This window comes from Haliotis cracherodii, unplaced genomic scaffold (assembly GCF_022045235.1).
Source record: "Haliotis cracherodii isolate W230 unplaced genomic scaffold, xgHalCrac1.p SCAF_12, whole genome shotgun sequence".
Taxonomy (NCBI): Eukaryota; Metazoa; Mollusca; class Gastropoda; order Lepetellida; family Haliotidae; genus Haliotis; species Haliotis cracherodii.
This window is the reverse complement of record NW_027266267.1, coordinates 10,049,857-10,072,727: the sequence shown is the minus strand read 5'-3', so window position 1 is coordinate 10,072,727 and position 22,871 is coordinate 10,049,857. Positions and strand designations below refer to the sequence as shown.

At 40.6% G+C, this 22,871-nt stretch overlaps 1 protein-coding gene across 1 annotated transcript; it reads right to left on the bottom strand.

Annotated features, from left to right (window-relative positions):
- Window positions 1-2,534: 2,534 nt before the first annotated feature.
- LOC139456983 (uncharacterized) lies at window positions 2,535-16,096 on the bottom strand. Its single transcript, XM_071238444.1, has 9 exons — window positions 16,024-16,096; window positions 12,053-12,373; window positions 8,297-8,623; window positions 7,120-7,440; window positions 5,664-5,963; window positions 5,075-5,092; window positions 4,402-4,500; window positions 3,949-3,970; window positions 2,535-3,321 (listed from the first exon to the last, which is right to left on the bottom strand). The coding sequence occupies exons 1-9, from the start codon at window positions 16,094-16,096 to the stop codon at window positions 2,535-2,537; spliced, it is 2,268 nt and encodes a 755-aa protein (XP_071094545.1).
- Window positions 16,097-22,871: the final 6,775 nt, after the last annotated feature.

Below are 22,871 nucleotides of genomic sequence, written 5' to 3'. Positions count from 1 at the left end.
ATTTGGATATGTGTTTGCATGTTTGTGCAGCTGTTGTCAACGATGTTTGAATCCCACATACACGTTAGGCTGGAGGCATGTCATAATAATATGTTTTTTAAACTATTCTCCATAATCAATATCCCGAGCATGAGATCGGGTCAACATTATGTATACAGTGTATTTCAAACAGAAAGTAAATGGATTTGTCCAAGAAAATATAACAAAATACTGCTTCATGTCCGGTAACTATCATATAGGTCAATTGACCCTGTCACCAGGAGGACGTGAAACCATGTCCTAGATGTGAAACAGTGACCTGCACATATTGGAACCTGCTCCATCCAAACCAGTGGTATAGCATGAGCTACTTCTGCAGGTCCATGTGTGTTATGACACGGTGGTTTCATTTATTCTTCATGTTACAGGTAGAATGTTTGCCTATAGAATTTCTTCTTTTTGGATCATTATAGAAAAACAACAAACAGAAACATTCGGAGTTTAATGAGAAATCTTATTAAAAAGAACTGTGTTTATCGTGATTAAATGTCGTAACCCAGCAAGTAGGAAACGATGTGACTGATAATAGTTATAAAATATACTAAAATATGAAGAATTATTCACAACAGCTTTGTATTAAAAATAATTACAATAAATAATGACTATGTACACCAATCATATTGAGTTCAAGTCGTGACAAAAGTTGACAGTTATCCAAACGAGTGAGTGAGTGAGTGAGTTGGGTTTAACGCCGCTTTTAACAGAATTCCAGTTATATCGCGGCGTGTCAGCTTAATGTGGGAGGAAAGCCCGAAGTGATGCAGGTCTCAGACGTTTACCACTTCGGTGAAACCCATGAGCACGGGTATGGTGCTGTCAAACCTAGAAACATAATCGGGGCGAACCGGGATTCGAACCCACAATCATAGGTTTCTGGCGTGCCCAAGGGACGCAACTCTGCACAGTGAATCGCGCGCCTTACTTATCCAAAAGAGAAAACATTAAAAACAGCAGGTGGAGTATGTCAGTTGACCTGGGACAACGGATAACGGAGAACAATAGCGGGACACCGGTCATCTTATGTTAGAACAATAGCAAGCATATTTAACACTGTGGAATATGTGACATGTATTATCAAAGTAAAATAACATAAACAGAGAACTTAGTACACAGAGCAAGGCAACATCCCTATTTGAGAGTGAATGTCGTATGGCCGGACCCGCAGCATACATGAATCTGAAATGTGAACCAAATACTGGGAGAAGGACGTGCTCATCAAATGCATGTGCTGTAACCTCAGATAACGACAGATGACGTACTAATGTTGGGTTGGCTTGGCTATTAGTCCAATGAGCTTCAGACAGGTTATAATACTTCATAGTCATTGCACTGACATTGCGCCATGAAACCTTCATATCCGTCATCGCACTGACCTACCGCCATAAAACCTTCATATCCATCATCGCACTGACCTTGCGCCATAAAACCTTTAACACTGTGTTTTGTACTGTCAATTTGTGTTGCCATCATACAACTAATCTCTGATAATACCTCTCCTATCAACTCCTGATGTGCTTCAGCATTCTCTCATATGACATCCTTCTCAGCATTGCTACATCTCCCTTCTCTTGGAGTGTGAATGGACATTGTTTCAGTAATGACATTGTCAGACATGATTTTCAACCCGGTGTCTGGTTGAGCATCTACGGGAGATCTGACTGTCTCACGGTCTTCTGAAGGGCGTTGAAAGGAGATTCCAATTTCATCTTCACCTTCATCAGGATAGTATTTCCCGAGATGGTTTAAGATAATTACAGTAACACCATCGTGGACTGTTTCAGGTTCCTGTACAGTCATACCGTGTTGCCTGACAGACATATTTTCATCCACTCCGTTTTTCACCTGCCTTCTATGTACCCTGCCTCCTGAGTCTGAAGTAATTTCTGGTTCAGTATGATCCAAATGTCCTTGGTCTGGTTCCGTGGGTGCTTGATGATCCACTTTAGGAGTCACCAAACTGTCCTCTTGACAGCCCAGGCTACTGTTAACATCTGCCTTTTGTTCTTCGGCTGCTCCTTGGTGTGGCATATACATTTTATCGATGGTATCATAACCAGGATAAGTCATGTTTTGGAGTGACATATGATCCATACTGAGAGCTCCAAATGAAACCCCTTGACAGGCCGAGCTACTTGAAACATGTGGTCTGTGTCCTTCAGCTGAGTTCTAGTTAGGGGATATGTAGGGGTGATGGGGGCGTGCCTCATTCTTGTGAAGAGTTGTCTAGTTAGGGGATATGTAGGGGTGATGAGTGGCTTGCCTCATCCTTGTGACGAGTTGTCTTGGAGCGTTGAAAGAAAAAAATGCTCTCTCTTCTGTAAATTTCCCAGCCTCCCTTATCCCAGATTGTCTTGTGGTCAGTTACTTTGGCGCACAGGATCCACATCACAACAGATGACTCTGTATATGAAGGCTCACGGAGGAGAACGGGCATTTTAGACAATGTAGGTGTTGCATCCACAGATAAAGATAGATTATAAGTTAGTTGAGCTACGTCAGAGGGATGCAGTTTTGTCATCGCACTGACCTGGCAAGATAAAACCGTCATGTACGTCATTGCTCACGCATTCCGTGTCATCAACTATGTTTCCATCTTCATTGAGGGAAAGCTGCATATTGTGTTCTTTACTGTCCAGTTGTGTCGCCATAATACCACTTTTCGCTGGTGATACCTTTACCACCAACTCTTTGTGTGCCTCAATAGTATCTCTTTTGATACCACTAATAGTATTGCGTAGTATTTCTTTTCTTTGTTGGATAATGGACATTGTTTCAGCAATGATATTGTCTAAATCAGATATGATTCCCAACACTGTGTCGGGGTGAGCGCCTACAGGAGAGCTTACTGACCGAGCTTCAGCCGCACTGATACCATCGTCCTTCTTACTTTCACCACGACAGTGTTTCCTGGGAGGACATAACGGAATCAAATATGCACCATGTACTGTCATACCGTGTTCCCCAAATGGATCATTTCCATCCACTTCAGGGATTTCGGTTGGCATTTGTCTCCTCCTCTCTCCAATATCAGATTCTGAAGTAGTTTCTGATCCAGTACAATCCAAATCCCCTTGCCCTGCTGCCATGGTTGCTGGATGTTTCAAACCCTGGGATGTCGATCTAACCTCTTGGCAGCCCAAGTCACTGGTAACATCTGGTCTTTGTCCTTCAGCTGATCCTTGGTGCGGCGGAATACACATATCTTCAATGACATCATAATCAGGATAGGTCAAGTCTTGAAGTGATATGCTTGTATCCTCGGCTGGAGTGACTTGACGAAACCTGTGGACATAAGGTCTACTTCTATCATATCTGATCTGGAACACATATCGAAATTATTCTACAGCTATATACAGTTTACGATAACGTTGCTTAGTATTATACATATACTGACTTTATCCTCGATATTCGTATTAGTCAACGTTTTAAACATCTATATTTATACGAAATCTTTCTTTTACTGTCACCTCTTAGATGAGTCAAGGGTGACCCAGTCGTCAAAGACGATAGAGCTAATGTCTGTTAGTCGCACCATCACCCACTGATGGTGGGCTTTGTCCATGACGTAGTGAACTTGAAGCTGACATACCTTTAAATAACCAACTACTGTTCAAAGTGGCGTAAAACGCAACTCATTGACATACTCATGTCACGAAGTATTCAATGACAGTAATAATTTTAGTTTTTATGGAATTATGGAACGTAGTTCTTTGCTCGTTTGAAGACGGGATAGACACGTGGCTTAAACACTTGCTGGTCCGGATCAAAACCCGTGTTCGATACACCAGGTCAGTGATATGGTGTCCCGGCGGTGGTACTGCCAGAATATTTCTAAAAGCATCGAAAGCGTCACTCACTCACTTCAAGAGATGACATTTATACACAATATGTCTAAACTGCAGGGCCTACATGTACCTTCGTTTCCAGCGTTCTGCAATAAAACACAAAAAATTGTTTTTATTCAGTTTATCTTTTGAAACATCTGTGTTATCGGGTCGATAGTCTCCGTGGTCGAGTGGATAGAACGTCTGCCCGGAGAGCGGAAGATAGGTTGTTCGATCCCCGGCCGCGTCATACCAAACGACGCACTTTATGATATAAAACAAGGATTGGTTGACTCGGAGTCAGTCTGAGTGGGATATTCATGATAACATTGGCATGCATGTTACCTCAGCACTATGAAATTGGCATAAAACCCGGCATTTCCTCTATTATACGGTGTGGTGTAATAAGTACAATCGAAAATCAATTGATGGGATGATCTATACAAATATATAATATAAGTATCGTCCAAGGCGGCTCGTCAATAATAGAACAACCCACATTATATCGAAGAGCAACGTTTAATATTTGTAATCTTACCTCTGATATTCTTGTGTCGGACGAGTACCACAACAGCAACGACGAGCAATATGATAGCCAGTATTGAACAGACAATGATAATGTCAGAAGAGGTCGTATCTGGAACACGCACAATGTAATAATGACCAACATAATACATGATTACAGTAAGGGTCTGTGTCTGGGCAAGTTAGGGCTTGCATGAAATCCATCCTTAACATGATATGACATAATTAGTATAAAAGTGTTATTATTTCAGTGAAATGGCTGATTTATAATTTACAAATCGTTGTTTTGAAAACATGAATAATTGATTGTGTAAAATAATTAATCAGGTAATGAACGCTAATTGATAGGATGACATTTGTGTAAGCTGCAATTTCCTGAAGGTAACTTCTTTTAGAATGAACAAGACTTTTAGGTAAATGACCTATGCAATGCGTTACCATTTTGAAAGCATCAGACATTCTCAATGAGAGCTCATTATGTTTATTATCTCTTATGAACAGATAAGGATGTTCTCCGCAGCATGTTCAGTGGCGAATTAATAATAACGTAATGTCATGTTATGTCATAATTTTAGTTAAAGGTTAACATGAAATATTCAAAGTTGAGTTTCCTGTAATGAATTGGTTATACAAGTGTTTGCCATATTCGGCTCAAGGTTAACAAATCACATTTAAAGTACACTCACGCGTATTCGTGCTGCTTCCTGCCAAGTAAGGAAGGAGAATTCGTGAAAAAGATAACAGATAACATGCATTTCAAAGTCATCATCTAAGCAATGTAAATACACTTGCATGACACAAGTTATCATTATCTTACAATATATATCTTTTTTAAAGGTTTTTGAAGACTGCCTACATCTAATGTAAAATTAGAAGTACCGACATTTAAAATTCGAATCTATCATTTGAATTAATTGTGAGAATAAAATCTTCCGTGTGACGACTTCTCTTCTGCACCTGCTAAATGGTGATGATGTTAATGTAAGATGGTCTTGCAAAGCCGTGGACAGTAATAATCTGCTCTTTGAATTATACCTGATGGGAATACACATGACTCATAGGTGTTTGGGTAAATATGACGCCACCCTTTATGCAACAGCGCTGATACATTTCCATTGACATAACACGCGGCTGGAGTTCCTGATTGATATTTATGGCCATTTGAAACCCTTTGAATTTGAAAGTCTCCTAACTATTAGATATATGGTGTGTATTAAAATAATAAGTAAGTCAATCAGAATGAATATATTCATATATTTAGGACAGTACACATACGTAGTTGAACATCCAGGACAAAGTCGCTGCTCCATCGCGACACCTGTCCACCCTCCTCTGTACCCTGACATGAGTAGTTCCCACTGTCCTCCTCTCTGACATCTGTGATTATCAAGGTGGAGCCTGACATTTGGCACCTGGCTCCACACAGTAAGCTGGCGGTGTTTCTTCTCCAGATGTAGGCCATGTTGAGACTGTGGTCAGCTGGAAGACTCCGGGACGTGGAGGAACACGTCAAGGTTATGTTCTCACCCACACCAGGCAGGTCGGTGGCAGTGATATTCGTCTTCCCTGGCTTACCTGGAATGCATGGTAACATATGTACATCAACGGGGCAATCTTCAACGTTTGTGTTTAGGCATAAATATATCACGATTTTTTTTTCACGTGGAGGAACGTTGCATGTCAGCCTTGTATCCCGAGTCAAATTGAACTCTTCTGTGTTTCACGGTGTCAAAGGGAACTATCAGTTTATCATACTCCTCACACTCGACTATAGCATAGAGCGCCTCCGTAGTCAAGTGACAGAGTGCTCCCCCCCCCCCCCCCCCCCCCCCCCCCCCCCCCCCCCGGAGAGATCCCGTTCTCGTCTTACCAATAGACCTTAAAAAATGGTACTTTTTGTTACGCTTCCTGGAGCTCGGCATTAAGGGGCAAAAACAAGAACAGGTCGGCTCGGAGTCAGTATACTGTGTCTGAGTTGAGTTCAAGTTAAACCACGGCACGGTATCTCAGTGGGCGAGCACTATCAAATCGTCATTAGTCCTGACTAGAACAAGCAGCCACGCCACACACTCACGTGCATGCACGTCGCTATATAAGTTGAACGTGAAGTTAAACCCCATTTCACCTCACCTCTCCTTTTGAGTATAATTACTGCATGGGATTCTAACAGAATAGAACCATGCAAATAGTGCTGCAATCGTGGAGTGATACAGGTTTCTATCGGCATTGTTGCTTGATTCCTTCAACGAACGCAATGCTAATAGTGGCTATCAATTATTGTAGGGAGACTCAGTCACGTTATAAATTCAATACGTCGAACGACAATCTGCCGAAACAGATTCCAATGGCGTGAAAGGCAACAGTGATGAAGACCACATGAATAAATCACCGACAGAGCGACGATCTCAGATGCCCCGCGAATCCGGCAAACATTTCCGGCTTCACCGGCAGCAGCCGCCACCCACACAATATGCATATAAAAGTAAGGGTTTGTTTGTTGGCTATCGCAGCAGACAGAAAGACTCCTGCCATACGACGGAGGCCTGTGAACAATGGAGTCTGTTCTGAGCTACTTACGTGAGATAATCAAGGTATGTCCACACTGAGGGATGGTGTGATATCCGCTGACACAAAAGTAGTTGCCAGCGTCAGCTGCTGTAACATTATGTAACATTCCCCTTTCATTCTTTACGAGAACGAACCAAAATATTGACAGTTTGTATTCACTTACGTGAGACAATCAGGGTATGTCCACACTGAGGTACACGGCGATATCCGCTGACACAAAGGTAGTTGCCAGCGTCAGCTGCTGTAACATTATGAAGCAACAAACGTGCAATGACAAATTCAGAGGAAGGACTAATTCCCTTGATCTGCAGTCTTGAGGTGAAGGTATACCCAACGTTCCATTTATCAGATAGCTTCCGCATTAAATGTGGACCAGAGGGCGACGTGATGTAGGACCCGCTCTCCAGTGAGGGCATCTTCCACGTCATCATGGCATCCTCTCCTTCAGGCACCACAGTGTAGTTCTTGATATCATCAGACCAATCTGTAAAATAGTATTCGTTTGTTTAGTCGTGTTGTCTATGGAAAAAGATGTTGGAAATGCTGTAGGTGTATATCGTATATACTGGTCGACTGTTCAGTATGTTGTATGGCAGTGTATTTTATAACAATGACTGAAACTTTATTACATAGCTATTTTTTAGATTCGGTCGACGCTCATTGCATTGTGTTTAGACAGTGATCCGTCGTGAGGAATATAGTGCTTTTTAATGTTAGCAGTCGTCAGGAAGTTACTGTGTTTAGACGCTTATGTGGAGTGTGATGTGTGGTTAGGTATACCGTGGACGGTGATAGTGTGTTATAGAAACATGTGGAATGACCAAGTACCGCTGAACTGAGGGCACTGTGTAGAAATTTCCGATGGCTAGCTAGGTTGTATATAAGGGAACATGAGCCTGTTTACGCATCGCTCACACTTTTCATCACATCAAGTCCAGCTTTCGTGTGTGGATCACTCATCATCCCTGGATCCCCGCATAAGTGCGTCTCGGAAGCTTGACCGCTTTTGCCGCTGGGTGAATATATATCATTATCACTGACTTTTGCTATTACTACTATATTTGTGTATTTGATACTGACCACTGCCATCATATTATATATTGGATAGTGTACCACCACTCTATTGGGTACTGCCATTGTAAGTGTTGTGCAGCAATTTGTGTTGATTTGTAAATCTAGTTAATTTTGTAATTCAATTGTGTTTGAATACCATTTGTTGGTTGTATGTTGGTTTCACACTAAGTTCATATACATACAGATTTCTGGGTTAACATTTTGTTCACTGCTCGAAAAGTAAAGGACACATGTAAACTACACTGAGACATGTTCAAACCACTCACTTATAAGGACAATCTCCTCACTCCACTCAGACTTTATCTCCCCCTCTCCAGCCTGACACTTGTATCTGTCGTTCTCCTGCCAACCATCACGAATAGTCAAGGTGCTGGTGTGGTTTATCTGTCTCCCATCATACACAGATCTCCAGGTCTCAGATGACGCCATGTGATTCCTCCCCCCACTATACAGCCTGACATTGTTTTCTCTCCATGTGACTGACACAGTTGGGACGCTATCCGGATAGATCCGTAGTCTACAGTTGCAAGTCAGGTTCACAGTGTTGTTGTCCTCCACGTCTTGTTCAATTAGGACATAAGGATCTTGTAAACCTCAAAAACAAGGTATCCTCTCAATACATAAACAAATATACTATCAACTTTGTATTCTACATTTCAGTATATTAGTTATGTGTGCATCATGGGAAGATTTCTCAACAGTTTCTGGTGATTCCCCACACATCTATAAATAGATAATTTACCAACTTTAACTTTCACACGTTGTCAACAGCATGATGTGACGACAGGTGTATATTACAAGGAGCTACAAACGCCACAGAATAAGTAACACTGGTATCTAACGAAAGAAATGCCATAGAAGGCAAACTGGTGCTGGAGATTACATGAATGAATCAATGAAAATCATTGATAACACCTAGTGTTCACAATATTAATGTCAACAAATATATCACAGCTTATTGTGACGTGACCCTTTTAATTTATCAATAACCGATTAATGGGTAACTTAATGCCTGTGAAAGGTAAGATTTCAACTTGAATAACGAAATACCCGTTTGCCACTTGGCACAGAACACTACCCGTCCCTTGAGAACTGATGCGTTGTCTGTTCCATGACATTGAAACATAGCGACAAAACCCTTTCCATATCCAATATAAATCTCTGCATAAAGCAGAGCATGTGTTAATGAATCACTATCAAATAGTAATGACACCAGGTGTTCGCGAAAATGTGAGCGTATCCTGCCCCACCGGTGGCACCCGTCAAACACATGCAAAGACACGTCAATTGTTTACCTGAAAATATGGTAACAAAATAGGGATATGCACCGGACATCAATTTTGTCACTGATGCGTCAAATTGTGGACTAATGCGTGTCAAGCTAAACGTGCTGAATCTCCCTCCACCGTTGAAATACGTCGTGTTGTATTGAGTAGGTGTATTTAATCTCAGCACGCCGTTTATATTGTTGTATGGAGGACAGTTGGAAGTGACATTTACCATCTTGGAGAACACGTGTATGATCTTCCCCCAAACCAAAGGTAATAAAGAGAACGCATCTTGTATTTAAAACGTAAAGTCGATAGTATGATCACATTAAAGTGAGTGAGTGTGTGAGTTGGGTTTAAAGGGGCACTGATCTAACGCAATTCCCCGGACTGGTTGTTGCCTTTGTTATTGTTTTTTTCCCGGTGAGTACCCGGATGATACGCAGCGCAACTGAGCGTGACCAGAGACTGGGCTACCTTCTGCAAGGACAGCTACATAAACTTGGAAGCTGGAGGCAATATTTGTTTTGTTTGATTGGTTAACTGTGATCCATAAAGATTTCGACAAAGGGCGCATGTTAATTAATTTCTTCAGCCTAAACAAACAGACAAAAAGAACAGCGGAGCTCATCGGATGTGGTCATTTGGAAATACCCCAGATGGTTATAGTTTATACTAAAAAAAGTATCCATGCAGTGAAAGCATTTTCGGATTTCGGCTTGCGTCGATAATACGATTACTACTCCCTTGTTGTCATCCACGTTTTCGCGTATAGCCCTACACTTGTGTATTTGTCGTCATTGACTTGATGCTCAGCTAATGAATTTATTACAGGTACAATTAGTGGTAGCACCACTTAGATTACCTGACAAGGGTTCCCATTTGGCATTTATTGTGTCTGGGGTAATTATTCAATCTAAATCCAGGTTTGAAGTGAGGTGAAATGTGTGTTATGTAATATGCACGTGGCAGCCCAGCAAGAGATGAATGATCAGTTGATTTACTTTTTTTTTGTAAATCAACGGATCGTTCCTAGTCGTCAAAGGATTAACAGAAAATACGTTGATTGATTAATCACTGTTATCTTGCACAGTGGATATGTCAAGAGTGAGTGTTTACATGTCTAGGTTTACTAAACCAAAGGGAACACACTCATATCATGGCGTGAAGTGCCAATGTAAAAACAACATACTTTGTTCAAAGGGTTAACTGATAATACGTTGATTGATTGATCATTGTTATCTATCACTCAATGGATTTTTTAGGAACCAAATTATGAAAATAGTTGTCACGTGGGCTTTCTCAGCCGACCATTGAGACTTGACACTTATGTAAAACACCTGAAACAATCCAAGTGATCAGTTGAGAAACGAACACGGGTTATAATATCCTGAAACGATATATATCTTTTAAAATATTTGATTGTTACTGAGACACGTGACATCGAATAAGTTTCTTTGTACAGCTGCAGACGAGTGGGATATTGTTCCTTTGTGTGGATATTCACGGATACATTCCTCGAACAAGGAAGCTGCCTAAAACTTATACACATAAATTTGGTAGGTTGTAATTATGATATTTGCATTTTGTTTTCCTTCATTTGAACCGATTCGTTCTTGTTTTTCTACGTCTTGGTTGGGAAATGCTTCCATGCGCGATAGACGTTGTTTTCACAGGTCTTTTCCTTTGTAAGCGTGTATATATTACTGTCAATTTGTAAAATGTGATTCTCTCAGGCAATTTATAAAATGTGTCCAGATTGATTAAGACGATCAAAAGGGCCTACTTACATCACAACAGATTATTATGTAGGATTAGAAGCCAAACAACATAGAAATGTACTTTTCAACGTAACATTTTCAGTCTCTTGGTGATGACATTAACATCAAAATGTTTGGAATTCGTTATTATAATAATACAGATGGAAATGTTTTTCAGTCACTTTGTAAAATATCTGAATATTTAGACGTTTAATAAATTTGTTACACATTTGACAGTAAAAAAAATTACACTATAAAAAGGCAATGCTCAGGTGAAATATTTACTTTGTGTTGCAAGTCAAAATAGTATAAACGAAAATCGCAAAATTACCAAGCAAGTGACTTATCAAAACTTCATCACCATTACCGATGCTAACCACAAAGATACCTACATTTCCTTATTATCTCGAAAACTGTATTTCATTTTGTTGATCAATGTGACCCTACGCCCATATTACTACCCATAAAAGTGACAAAAGCGCTTACGAATGGCGCAGCAGAGGGCGCGAACTAGTCTAGATTTCTGGTATACATCCGGTTACTCACTCGGAAAAAACAATAACAAAGGCAACAACCAGTCCCGGGGAATTGCTTTAGATCAGTGCCCCTTTAACGCCACTTTAAAAAGTATTCCAGTTATATCACGGCGTATCAGCCTACTGTGGAAGGAAAGCCCGAAGTGATGCAGGTCTCAGACGTTTACCACTCCGATGAAACCCACGAGCACAGGTATGGTGCTGACAAACCTAGAAACATAATCGGGGCGAACTTGGATTCGAACCCACAATCATAGGTTTCTGGCGTGCCCCAAAGGGACGCAACTCTGCAGTGCGAATCGCGGCGCCTTAGACGACTGGGCCACCCGTGCCACCTGATCACATTAGAACTGCAGTAGTGAGTGAGTTAAGATTTTACGTCACATCGGCAATATTTCAGCCATATAGAGACGAGCGAACTGCAGTAATATAATAGACACTCTCACATGGGTACTCACCTATAACATAAAGTGTTTGTCCACAGTTTGCTATCATTGTTCTTCGATACGGGGGTTGTGTCGGGTCAAGGTGACAGCTGTACTGACCAGCATCAGAAGGGGTCACGTTATACAGCTGGAAACTGAAGGTTCCACGTACGTAGGACACTGAGTTGTCTTTAAGTCTGGTCTTCAATTTCTTATCCGCAACTCTCACTTTATTGCTGCCAGTTATCTGAAACAGTTCCCTGTATTCCTTCATCACCTTGAACTCCTTGATGGGAGACATAGCCCAGGTCACAGTCACAGATCCTCCCAGGCGAGCATAAACGCCTACAGCAGCTGAAACAGAACAACAAAACATGTTTCATGTGTCCATTGAAATAATACAGTTTATATATGATACCAAATACTACACATTGGAAAAGTTTTATGCATTTTGGATGTGATGGAGTGAGTATGGTTTTACGTCGCTTGCAGCAATATTCCAGCAATTTCACGTCGGGGGACACCAGAAATGGGCTTAACACATTGTACTCATGTCAGGCATCGAACGCGGGTCTTCAGCGTGACTGGGCGAACGCTTTAACCACTAGGCTACCCGACCGCCCCTATGCATTTTGGAACAAATCAAATGACATATTCATGAAAAAAATATGTATTCATGTGTGCTGAATGATCCAAATTCATGAAATAAAATCTAACAGAAACAAAATGATAAAACTGTCAATGAATTACCCTTACGACACGATTGAGTCATTTACTGATTATATGAAAAATAATAATTGATGAAATGTGAACATGAATAGATATGTTCGGTGGATTGATATTCCTTGGTGCTGTGCCATATTCCCTCTAGTTTGTATTACTAGAAAGGTTTTAACAAAGGCTTAATGCCTCTTCTCCGACCCTTAAACCAAAACAGAATGTTGTTTAGATTGTTGATTAAGACATCACAGTCAACAATAAAACAAGGAATAACTATCAACCTTGCGCATTTCTTTATTGCCGAATGCTCAAATGACAGTCAGCCTATTCAGGAAGCAGTCAAAGTAGACAAATCTTAGAAACTTACGACTACAATTACGACTGCTATTAGAGCTATTGATGAAGTTGTCTTAAACCTTTCGCAAAGTTATCTTGCTCATGACACACATCTCAGGAAACACATTGAGCTCTTTTGTGACGGAGGTAAAATAATGGTGTTTCCCAAAGACGCCATTGATGATTCGAGGAATTCCCTAGATTTAAATTGTATCAATATTTATATTAAATTATATATAGGTTTTGAAGATAATCAGTTAATCTGCTATTGAAGATAAATGTAGATGTTATGATTAATGATGTAGCCTCCTGTTATTGTTATGGACAACTATGGAGGATATCATTATAAGGCCGTTCTCTTTTATTGACAGATATAGCAACCACTGAATATTGATACATAGAATTCGAAAGGATGATGCGAAAGAAAACGAAAATGTGACAAAACGTTAAAAAGTTCGTACATTATATGGGTATGACCACATTTCAAAGATTGCATCTAACATTGTTTGGCAAGATGTGAGAAGGAAACTCGGAACATAGAACAATGAAACCTACACAATGTCCCCGGAACATAGAACAACGAAACCAACACAATGTCCCCCGAACATAGAACAATGAAACCTACACAATGTCCCCGGAACACAGAACAACGAAACCAACACAATGTCCCCGGAACACAGAACAATGAAACCTACACAATGTCCCCGGAACACAGAACAATGAAACCTACACAATGTCCCCGGAACATAGAACAATGAAACCTACACAATGTCCCCGGAACATACAACACTGAAACCTACACAATGTCCCCCGAACATAGAACAATGAAACCTACACAATGTCCCCGGAACATAGAACAATGAAACCTACACAATGTCCCCGGAACATAGAACAATGAAACCTACACAATGTCCCCGGAACACAGAACAATAAAACCTACACAATGTCCCCGGAACATAGAACAATGAAACCTACACAATGTCCCCGGAACACAGAACAATGAAACCTACACAATGTCCCCGGAACAGAGAACAATGAAACCTACACAATGTCCCCGGAACATAGAACAATGAAACCTACACAATGTCCCCGGAACACAGAACAATGAAACCTACACAATGTCCCCGGAACACAGAACAATGAAACCTACACAATGTCCCCCGAACATAGAACAATGAAACCTACACAATGTCCCCCGAACATAGAACAATGAAACCAACACAATGTCCCCGGAACATAGAACAATGAAACCTACACAATGTCCCCGGAACACAGAACAATGAAACCTACACAATGTCCCCGGAACATAGAACAATGAAACCTACACAATGTCCCCCGAACATAGAACAATGAAACCTACACAATGTCCCCGGAACATAGAACAATGAAACCTACACAATGTCCCCCGAACATAGAACAATGAAACCTACACAATGTCCCCGGAACATAGAACAATGAAACCTACACAATGTCCCCCGAACACAGAACAATGAAACCTACACAATGTCCCCCGAACACAGAACAATGAAACCTACACAATGTCCCCGGAACACAGAACAATGAAACCTACACAATGTCCCCCGAACATAGAACAATGAAACCTACACAATGTCCTCCGAACATAGAACAATGAAACCTACACAATGTCCCCCGAACTGCGACGTGTTTTTTGCAACGCTTCCCGAGTGTGAAATAATAATTTTGGAAGGTATTTTGTTTGAATCTACCCATGTAGAATGTAAATCGACCTTAAATATTTAAAGCATGTTTTACACAACTTCAATCGTTTACTTTTATCATTCGTAATTGAATATTCATTCTTTGGTTAAATGGTGTCACAAAAACATGCCATCTACCTGTACATAATCGACAAGGTGTTCAATGTATTGGACGCCATGTATTTCATATGTTGTACTCGTAGTCAAAAAGATACCACTCTCATTTTCCATATAAATTGACAAGAAAAGGCTCACGGTCAATGCGACAGTATGCACATACGCTGCTCGTGTTTCAACCGAAACAAACGGAAAAGGTGCAGTAAACTACCTTTATAACGAACACGCTTATAATCAAACGACGGATATAACGATTTTTTTTGGTCCCGTCCTGTTGTTGTATATATGCTGTATATATGCTTATAACGAACTACGGTTATAACAAACTAACTGTGTGAGTTATAACCGTTTTGTATGTTGTTTGATGTAACATGTTTTTCTGGAATGATTGTTAAGCTGTCATCTGTTATCGACTCGCTCTTACATCATCAGTCAATACAATGTTTCAGCGTTGTCTGTTAGGGTATGCTGTTCGTTTTGTGAAAGTAAATGTGGCAAACACTCGGTTTTGTGTTCAGAAACGATACAGTGGACCCGTACTGTCAAATCGTTTTCTTCAACATGTATCACGTCGTGATCTCATAAGACAGGTCTTAATTTTTGTAGTAAACTTAAGATAACCTAGCGCTAAGGCAGCCCCAAGTACAGACTAAGCTAAGATTTGTTGCTACGACACACTAACGCCAACCGTAGTGATAATTTTAAGACAGCTTCGTGAATAGGCCACCAAAAGGTCAATTCACTGAGCCTAAATGTCAATCTATCCTTTCATTATTCAATTCATTACGAATGTGCTACCCAATGCATATTTCCTGATCCCTGCATGTAGAATGACCATCCGTAAGTACAGCTGTGAACACATTTTTTGGAGATGTTGGACAATCCAATTTTGAAATTAATGTTTGCCTTTGTTCATTGTTGATATATGATAAACAGAAGATCCAAGACACGTGTGCTCATTGAATCAAACCAAAATATTTATTTTCTTTATCTCCACTCAACTGGACATGCCAATTCGGGACTTGAAGAACATGCTTGTGGCAGCTAGGATAATACACCTAAACGTGTCGAGGAGCGAGGTGATTATAATATATAAAATGTCAAATCACTCACGTGTAGCCCCCGTACAGCTGTCGGTCACTATACAGCAGACAACACAAAGTATCCACCACCACGAGGGTCGCATAGTGTGAGGTTCATCCAAGTGTAAACTGTCCACGTACTGTCCAAACTAAGTCATCCAGACTGAGCGGATTTGAATCTACTAGCGTTTATTTCAACACGTTTATTGCAACGTGATGATTCAACGCGGTTTTCTGCCCACCTTCCGCCTCAAGTTTCCATTACCGTGACGTGACTAAAGGTGTCATTAGGTTTGCATCAGACCAGAAGTTATAATTATCTTTAATGTTTTTATTTCTGTTGTTATCGTTCAGCGAAGGAGGGTCGGGTGTCCCTGGCAGTATCAGGCTTGCTAGGCTCATCATAAGCTCAGTCCCCTCTACACGCAGCCCAGACAGCGAATAGGACTTCTCCCATGAAGCGCTGCCGAGTCGAACCCGCCAAGAGCGTTTCGGAGAACGTTAAGACTTCCCAACAACGCAGCCTTCTGCATTACCCAGATTATCAGCACTTTATTGCCTGTCCTCCGATGCAAATAAATTACATCGGGTGGTAAGGTTCTGTGGATTGGACGACTGTGAATCGTCGTACCCGACGCCGTTGGACGTTGCTCATAATATCAATCACTGCTTTTTCTTTCTGACCCTCATCGATCTGACCTGTAAAACTAACATTATGAAGTCTAAATGAAAAACACATAATCCTTCACATCAGACAATGATGTGTATCGAAGTATAAGTTGATGAGTTTCCCACACTGTATCACACATGACACGGAATACAATGTCTGACCCAGACAGGCAATGGACACCAGTCTGTGGAGCATTTTCTCCATGGATACCATCTCACAGTGCAGCATTTGTATTAACACAGTCAACCTTCAAACAACATGATTTCCCCGATATGTTACCATGTGTTAACACAGTTACCCTTTAAACAACACGATTTCCCCGATATGTTACCATGTGTTAACACAGTTACCCTTTAAACAACACGATTTCCCCGATATGTTACCATGTGTTAACACAGTCACCCTTTAAACAACACGATTTCCCCGATATGTTACCATGTGTTAACACAGTTACCCTTTAAACAACACGATTTCCCCGATATGTTACCATGTGTTAACACAGTCATCCTTTAAACAAAACGATTTCCCCGATATGTTACCATCTCACAGTGTAGCATCTATGCTCACATGGTATGTTTATGGTAGGATCAAAACATGCGAAAACATCAGCACAACGCTTTGAAGATTTCCGTTATCCCGTTTCCGTTTTCGTCTAAATTTACGCTGTAACAACCAACTCGACTTCCCGCACAGGATGACACAGATCCAGAAGTAAAACGACCTATGCGGACCTCGAGGACCTATGCCGTAGATTGTGAAACACTTCCGTAAAGAACTCACATGTGATGTTCAATCATGGACTCTGACATGGTGGTACGTTGTATTGTGTTGGGTATACAAGCAGAGCATCTGCTAATGAGTATCTGGCCTGACATAACTGGAGGGAAAGGGGCTCTTTATTTAACTAATGAATGATTAAATCAGCTAAACATGTTTTTTGAACTGAGTATCTACCAGGTGGCATTGAAGAATTGACTAAAACTCGAGCTCGAAAATAGTAACTTCACAGACTGCTTTGTAAATCATTAACGCAAAAAAGTGTACCATGACACGAAAACCCCACCCACTCGATTATCAGCTAATCAGGAAACTCGTTGTCCGGTTGTGGCGATGACCTGGTTTATGAGACAATAAACAATTGCTTCAATTCACTTTAGCAGTGTCTTTCATTCACTATAGGTGAAAACGGGTACATAGAGTCCCGCTCCAGTCGTTAGGACACAGGTGCTCAAGTCCATTTGTTTCAAACCTTCAGAGCCCTCCTCCAAGATAAGAATGGTCGTATTTCGTTCACTTCTGTCACTGCAACTGTAACATACACAGATTATATTTAAACCTGTCCGTATAAAAAAGGTTTGTTGGACTTAAAATTGGAAAAAAACAAAATGGAGCCCGACTTGGGAAGTCCTTTCAGAAACAGAATAAACTTTTTCGAGATGAGAAGATCTGTTTTCGATTCTCTGAGTATAGTACCAAGATTGATTTTTCCTGTGAGCATTCCTGCCAGGTAGTTGTTTGACAACTGGAACTGGTAGTGATAATAGCTGTGGATCAAGATTATACAGAGTGTGAACCTACAGTTGGGCCCTTCCATAGGTAATTCAAAAAGTGTCAAAAGTAGTACAACACTATGACTAAGTCACTGGAGTATATGAAAACCTATCTATTGAAGCAAACATATCATGCACCAGGTGAATTACACAGCTAAGTTACCCAACGAATCTTATACTCCATGAAAGGTACGAAGCCTAATTATGACGATTTATGAATATGCTATTTATACAACGGAAGGATATTATGAGGAATGTGCTGTTATTTTCTAAAGCTTGTTAATCGAACTTAATCGAAATATCGCCACTGTTATATTAAATCCTGTAAGTTCGTGTCGACCTTACTGTTAATATCGTATGGAAAGGTTCAAAATAACATTAACCGTTGTAAGAGGATGTAGGTCATAGTGGAACTAACAAAGTAACATTTACTGTTACCATCTAATGATGTGGTTTCTAAAGAATTATTGAAAAACCCCGTTAATAGTTAACATACTGATGTAGACTCATGTCGAACTGTTAAAAAAGTATGACACAATCGTGTTATATGTCTGATCATTTACATTTGGAACCAACTAATGTAAGGGAGATAACTCAGTGTAAGACTTGACTGATGTGGATGACACCGGACAGCGGTTATAAAGGGAGGGAACTCCAACTGACTTAGTACCAAGACAGGCTGAAAGCGGTCTGCTTAATATGTTTTGTGTTTCAGTGGAACATCATTTTCTGTAATAACCTTAATGAGTAGTAACCCGTCAAGGTTTAATTTGCTGCTAGCCTTTCATCCCGTTGCCGTACAAGACACACATATACGTTTACACTGTCTGGCTCTAAACACCCCCAATCTCTCTACCGTTACAGTAAAACACAACATCACATCTACATACAGTCCACACTGACAATACAACACAGCCTCACACCTACATACATTCCACATTGACAATACAACACAGCCTCACACCTACATACATTCCACACTGACAATACAACACAGCCTCACACCTACATACATTCCACACTGACAGTACAACACAGCCTCACACCTGCACATATTCCACACTGACAGTACAACACAGCCTCACACCTACCTACATTCAAACATTGACAATACAACACAGCCTCACACCTACATACATTCCATACTGATAATACAACACAGCCTCACACCTACCTACATTCAAAAATTGACAATACAACACAGCCTTACACCTACATACATTCAAACATTGACATTACAACACAGCCTCACACCTACATACATTCAAACATTGACAGTACAACACAGCCTCACACCTACATACATTCCCCATTGACAATACATCACAGCCTCACACCTACATACATTCCACACTGACAATACAACACAGCCTCACACCTACATACATTCAAACATTGACAGTACAACACAGCCTCACACCTACCTACATTCAAACATTGACAGTACAACACAGCCTCACACCTACCTACATTCAAACATTGACAGTACATCACAGCCTCACACCTACCTACATTCAAACATTGACAGTACAACACAGCCTCACACCTACATACATTCCACACTGACAGTACAACACAGCCTCGCACCTACCTAGATTCCACACTGACAATACAACACAGCCTCACACCTACATACATTCCACACTGACAGTACAACACAGCCTCACACCTACATACATTCCACACTGACAGTACAACACAGCCTCAGACCTACATACATTCCACACTGACAATACAACACAGCCTCACACCTACATACATTCCACACTGACAGTACAACACAGCCTCACACCTGCACATATTCCACACTGACAGTACAACACAGCCTCACACCTACCTACATTCAAACATTGACAATACAACACAGCCTCACACCTACCTAGATTTCACACTGACAATACAACACAGCCTCGCACCTACCTAGATTTCACACTGACAATACAACACAGCCTCACACCTACCTAGATTTCACACTGACAATACAACACAGCCTCACACCTACCTAGATTTCACACTGACAATACAACACAGCCTCACACCTACCTACATTCCACACTGACATTGCAAAACAGCCCCACACTCTGACAAGTGTAAGTTGGCATGGCTCCCATTGCCGATAGCTATGAACACACAATATCACTAAAAAATGGGCAAATCTAACAAATATTATATTTAGGATAACACTTTCTTAGTAAAGTACATATTCTAGTACTTTTGTTGAGTTGAGTCCTGTCCCCTTCGAACCCACACTGCCAGAGTGAGGTACACAATTACCAGCACACCGAGGCTTCCACAAAATGAAAGTCGAACAACTGGTAGTCTAGATCACGTACTTTGTGTACCCCTCTGACTGAGTAAGGCACTGCAACCGTGGGTTCGAATCCCAGGTAGGACCCAGCCCCAAAACTGGGATCTGTACTTTACTAAGAAAATGTTATCTGGCCTTACACGGGCAACGTGTCTGCCGACGTTAAAGGCCACCGTACAAACGATTTTTTTACAAATCGCGGGGGCATAAACCATTATTGATCAAGTCATCTCAAAGGTTCATTTTTATTCCCCTGGGGATGGGGATGGCCTAGTGGTTAAACCGATTGTTCGTCACGAAGAAAACCTGGGTTCGATTCACCACATGGGTACAATGTTTGAAGCCCATTTCTGGTGAAGCCCCGCAGTGATATTGCTAGTATATTGGTAAAAGCGGCGTAAAACCAGACTCACTCACCCTAATCATTTGGTATTTTCGAATATCCTTTACTTTATTTGGAAAGTATATAACTTACTTCGTGAAAGAAAAACTAAGAATACTAGTCGCTCATTTGTGTGGTAGATCCTCTACTACCTGTAATTTTAAACAATTAAATAAAATTATGTTAAATATAATATCATTCAAAGACATTGAGAACATGTTCGATCACCTCAATTTAAGGCTTTGAAACCGGTGACATCCAGCCCCATTCGGCCCAGACAGCCAAATTGGGTGTTTTACTGTCAACACCTGGAACGAACCTACAGACATTATTCTGTACAATGTTTAAACAATTAATTATCTCTGACCCCATACAGCTGACTCATAGGAGGAGGACAAGAAGAAGAACAAAACTTATTTATTAATGTGATACACATTGCATTTACAGTGTATAGAGATCTGGATGATAAACTAAGTTAAACAAGCACAGCTTGTGAGACACATGTACATACAACAATCAAATACTATTAAAATAATGTATATTCAGTGATACACACAACATGATTGAACTAAAGAATAAGTAACAATTTAGATACAACACTGAAAAAAAAACATGGTAAAAGGAAGAAACACAGCGCTTAGTAAGAGTGAGTATTTAGGCTTGAAATGGTTATTCTGCAATTTATGAAAAAAACAACATCTACGCCAGATGATAAGCATTCTCGACTATTTGCGGCAAACCCTTCCCTTGGGCGTGAAAGGCAAAATAGCTGTGAAAAGTATTTGAATTAATAACTTAAAATTAACATTGTAGGACAAACCATTAAACGATTTAGATTTACCTACAATAACATCGAGTGTTCGGCTGACAGATTCAGGAATTTGTCTTACTGCAAAATTTAAATCAAGATTATCTCGTAGCCAAATCCCTAGACACTTATAACCACTAATGTAGTCTATAACATTATCGCTAATATTAAATACAAACTGAGTTCTGTTCATGCAATAAGTACTGCAATGTACAACGTGGTCTCTAACATGCACAAAGGATTCGCAATTACAACACGTGTTATGCTTCCCGCATGGATTGGCATAAGCATAGGTAATCCAATGTCCATGATGCAAGTAGATAATATTATAGTCAGCATGACGAGTGGATATATACATGTTATATACATGCTATATACATCAGATAATGAGTAAACATAAGTACTAACTGGGTGGATGTAGCGATTATCTTCATCGCCCGCAGTGGTGGCAATATACCGTGATGGATATAATAATACTCATTGTCTCTCTTCCGAAACTACAGCAGTTGTGAATACTTGAACCCATGTTTTGTTTTGGTTTACAGAATATACCCGAACACTTATTGTGCTGGACTCTCTCTTTGCATAATTACTTCATTTGTTCCTCAAAATGCCAGGTTAACCAAAGTAATCACGACTCTTGTGACTATCCTTATCTCTTAAAGGGGCGATCGTGTAGCCTAGTGTTTAAAGCGTTCGCTCGTCACGCCGAAGACACGTGTTCGATTCCCGACATGGGTACAATGTGTGAAGCCCTTTTCTGGTGCCCCCCGCCGTGATATTGCTTGAATATAGCTAAAGAGGGGCTTACAACCTCACTTACTCACTCAGTTATCTATTTACATCAAATCATTCATTAATCATCCGCTGATTATCTCAAAGGACAAAGCACGTCGTTTCCTTGAACGACGAGGTTGCCTCAGAGGTAAACAGAAATATAATTGGTTCAACAACATGATAACACTCCAGCTGACTCGTCATTTCTCTGAGTGAGAAGCAGTGTATCCTTTTGTTTGATAATAATTCCTGTTTGATAATAATTCCTGTTTGATGATAATTGCTGTCCTATGCCTGGTCTGTTTTATTTCTTCCGTTTGAGTTTTCTGCATCAGTGTTATCAAATGTTCCTGGTTCAGCTGACGTTTGAGCGTCAAGGGGAGG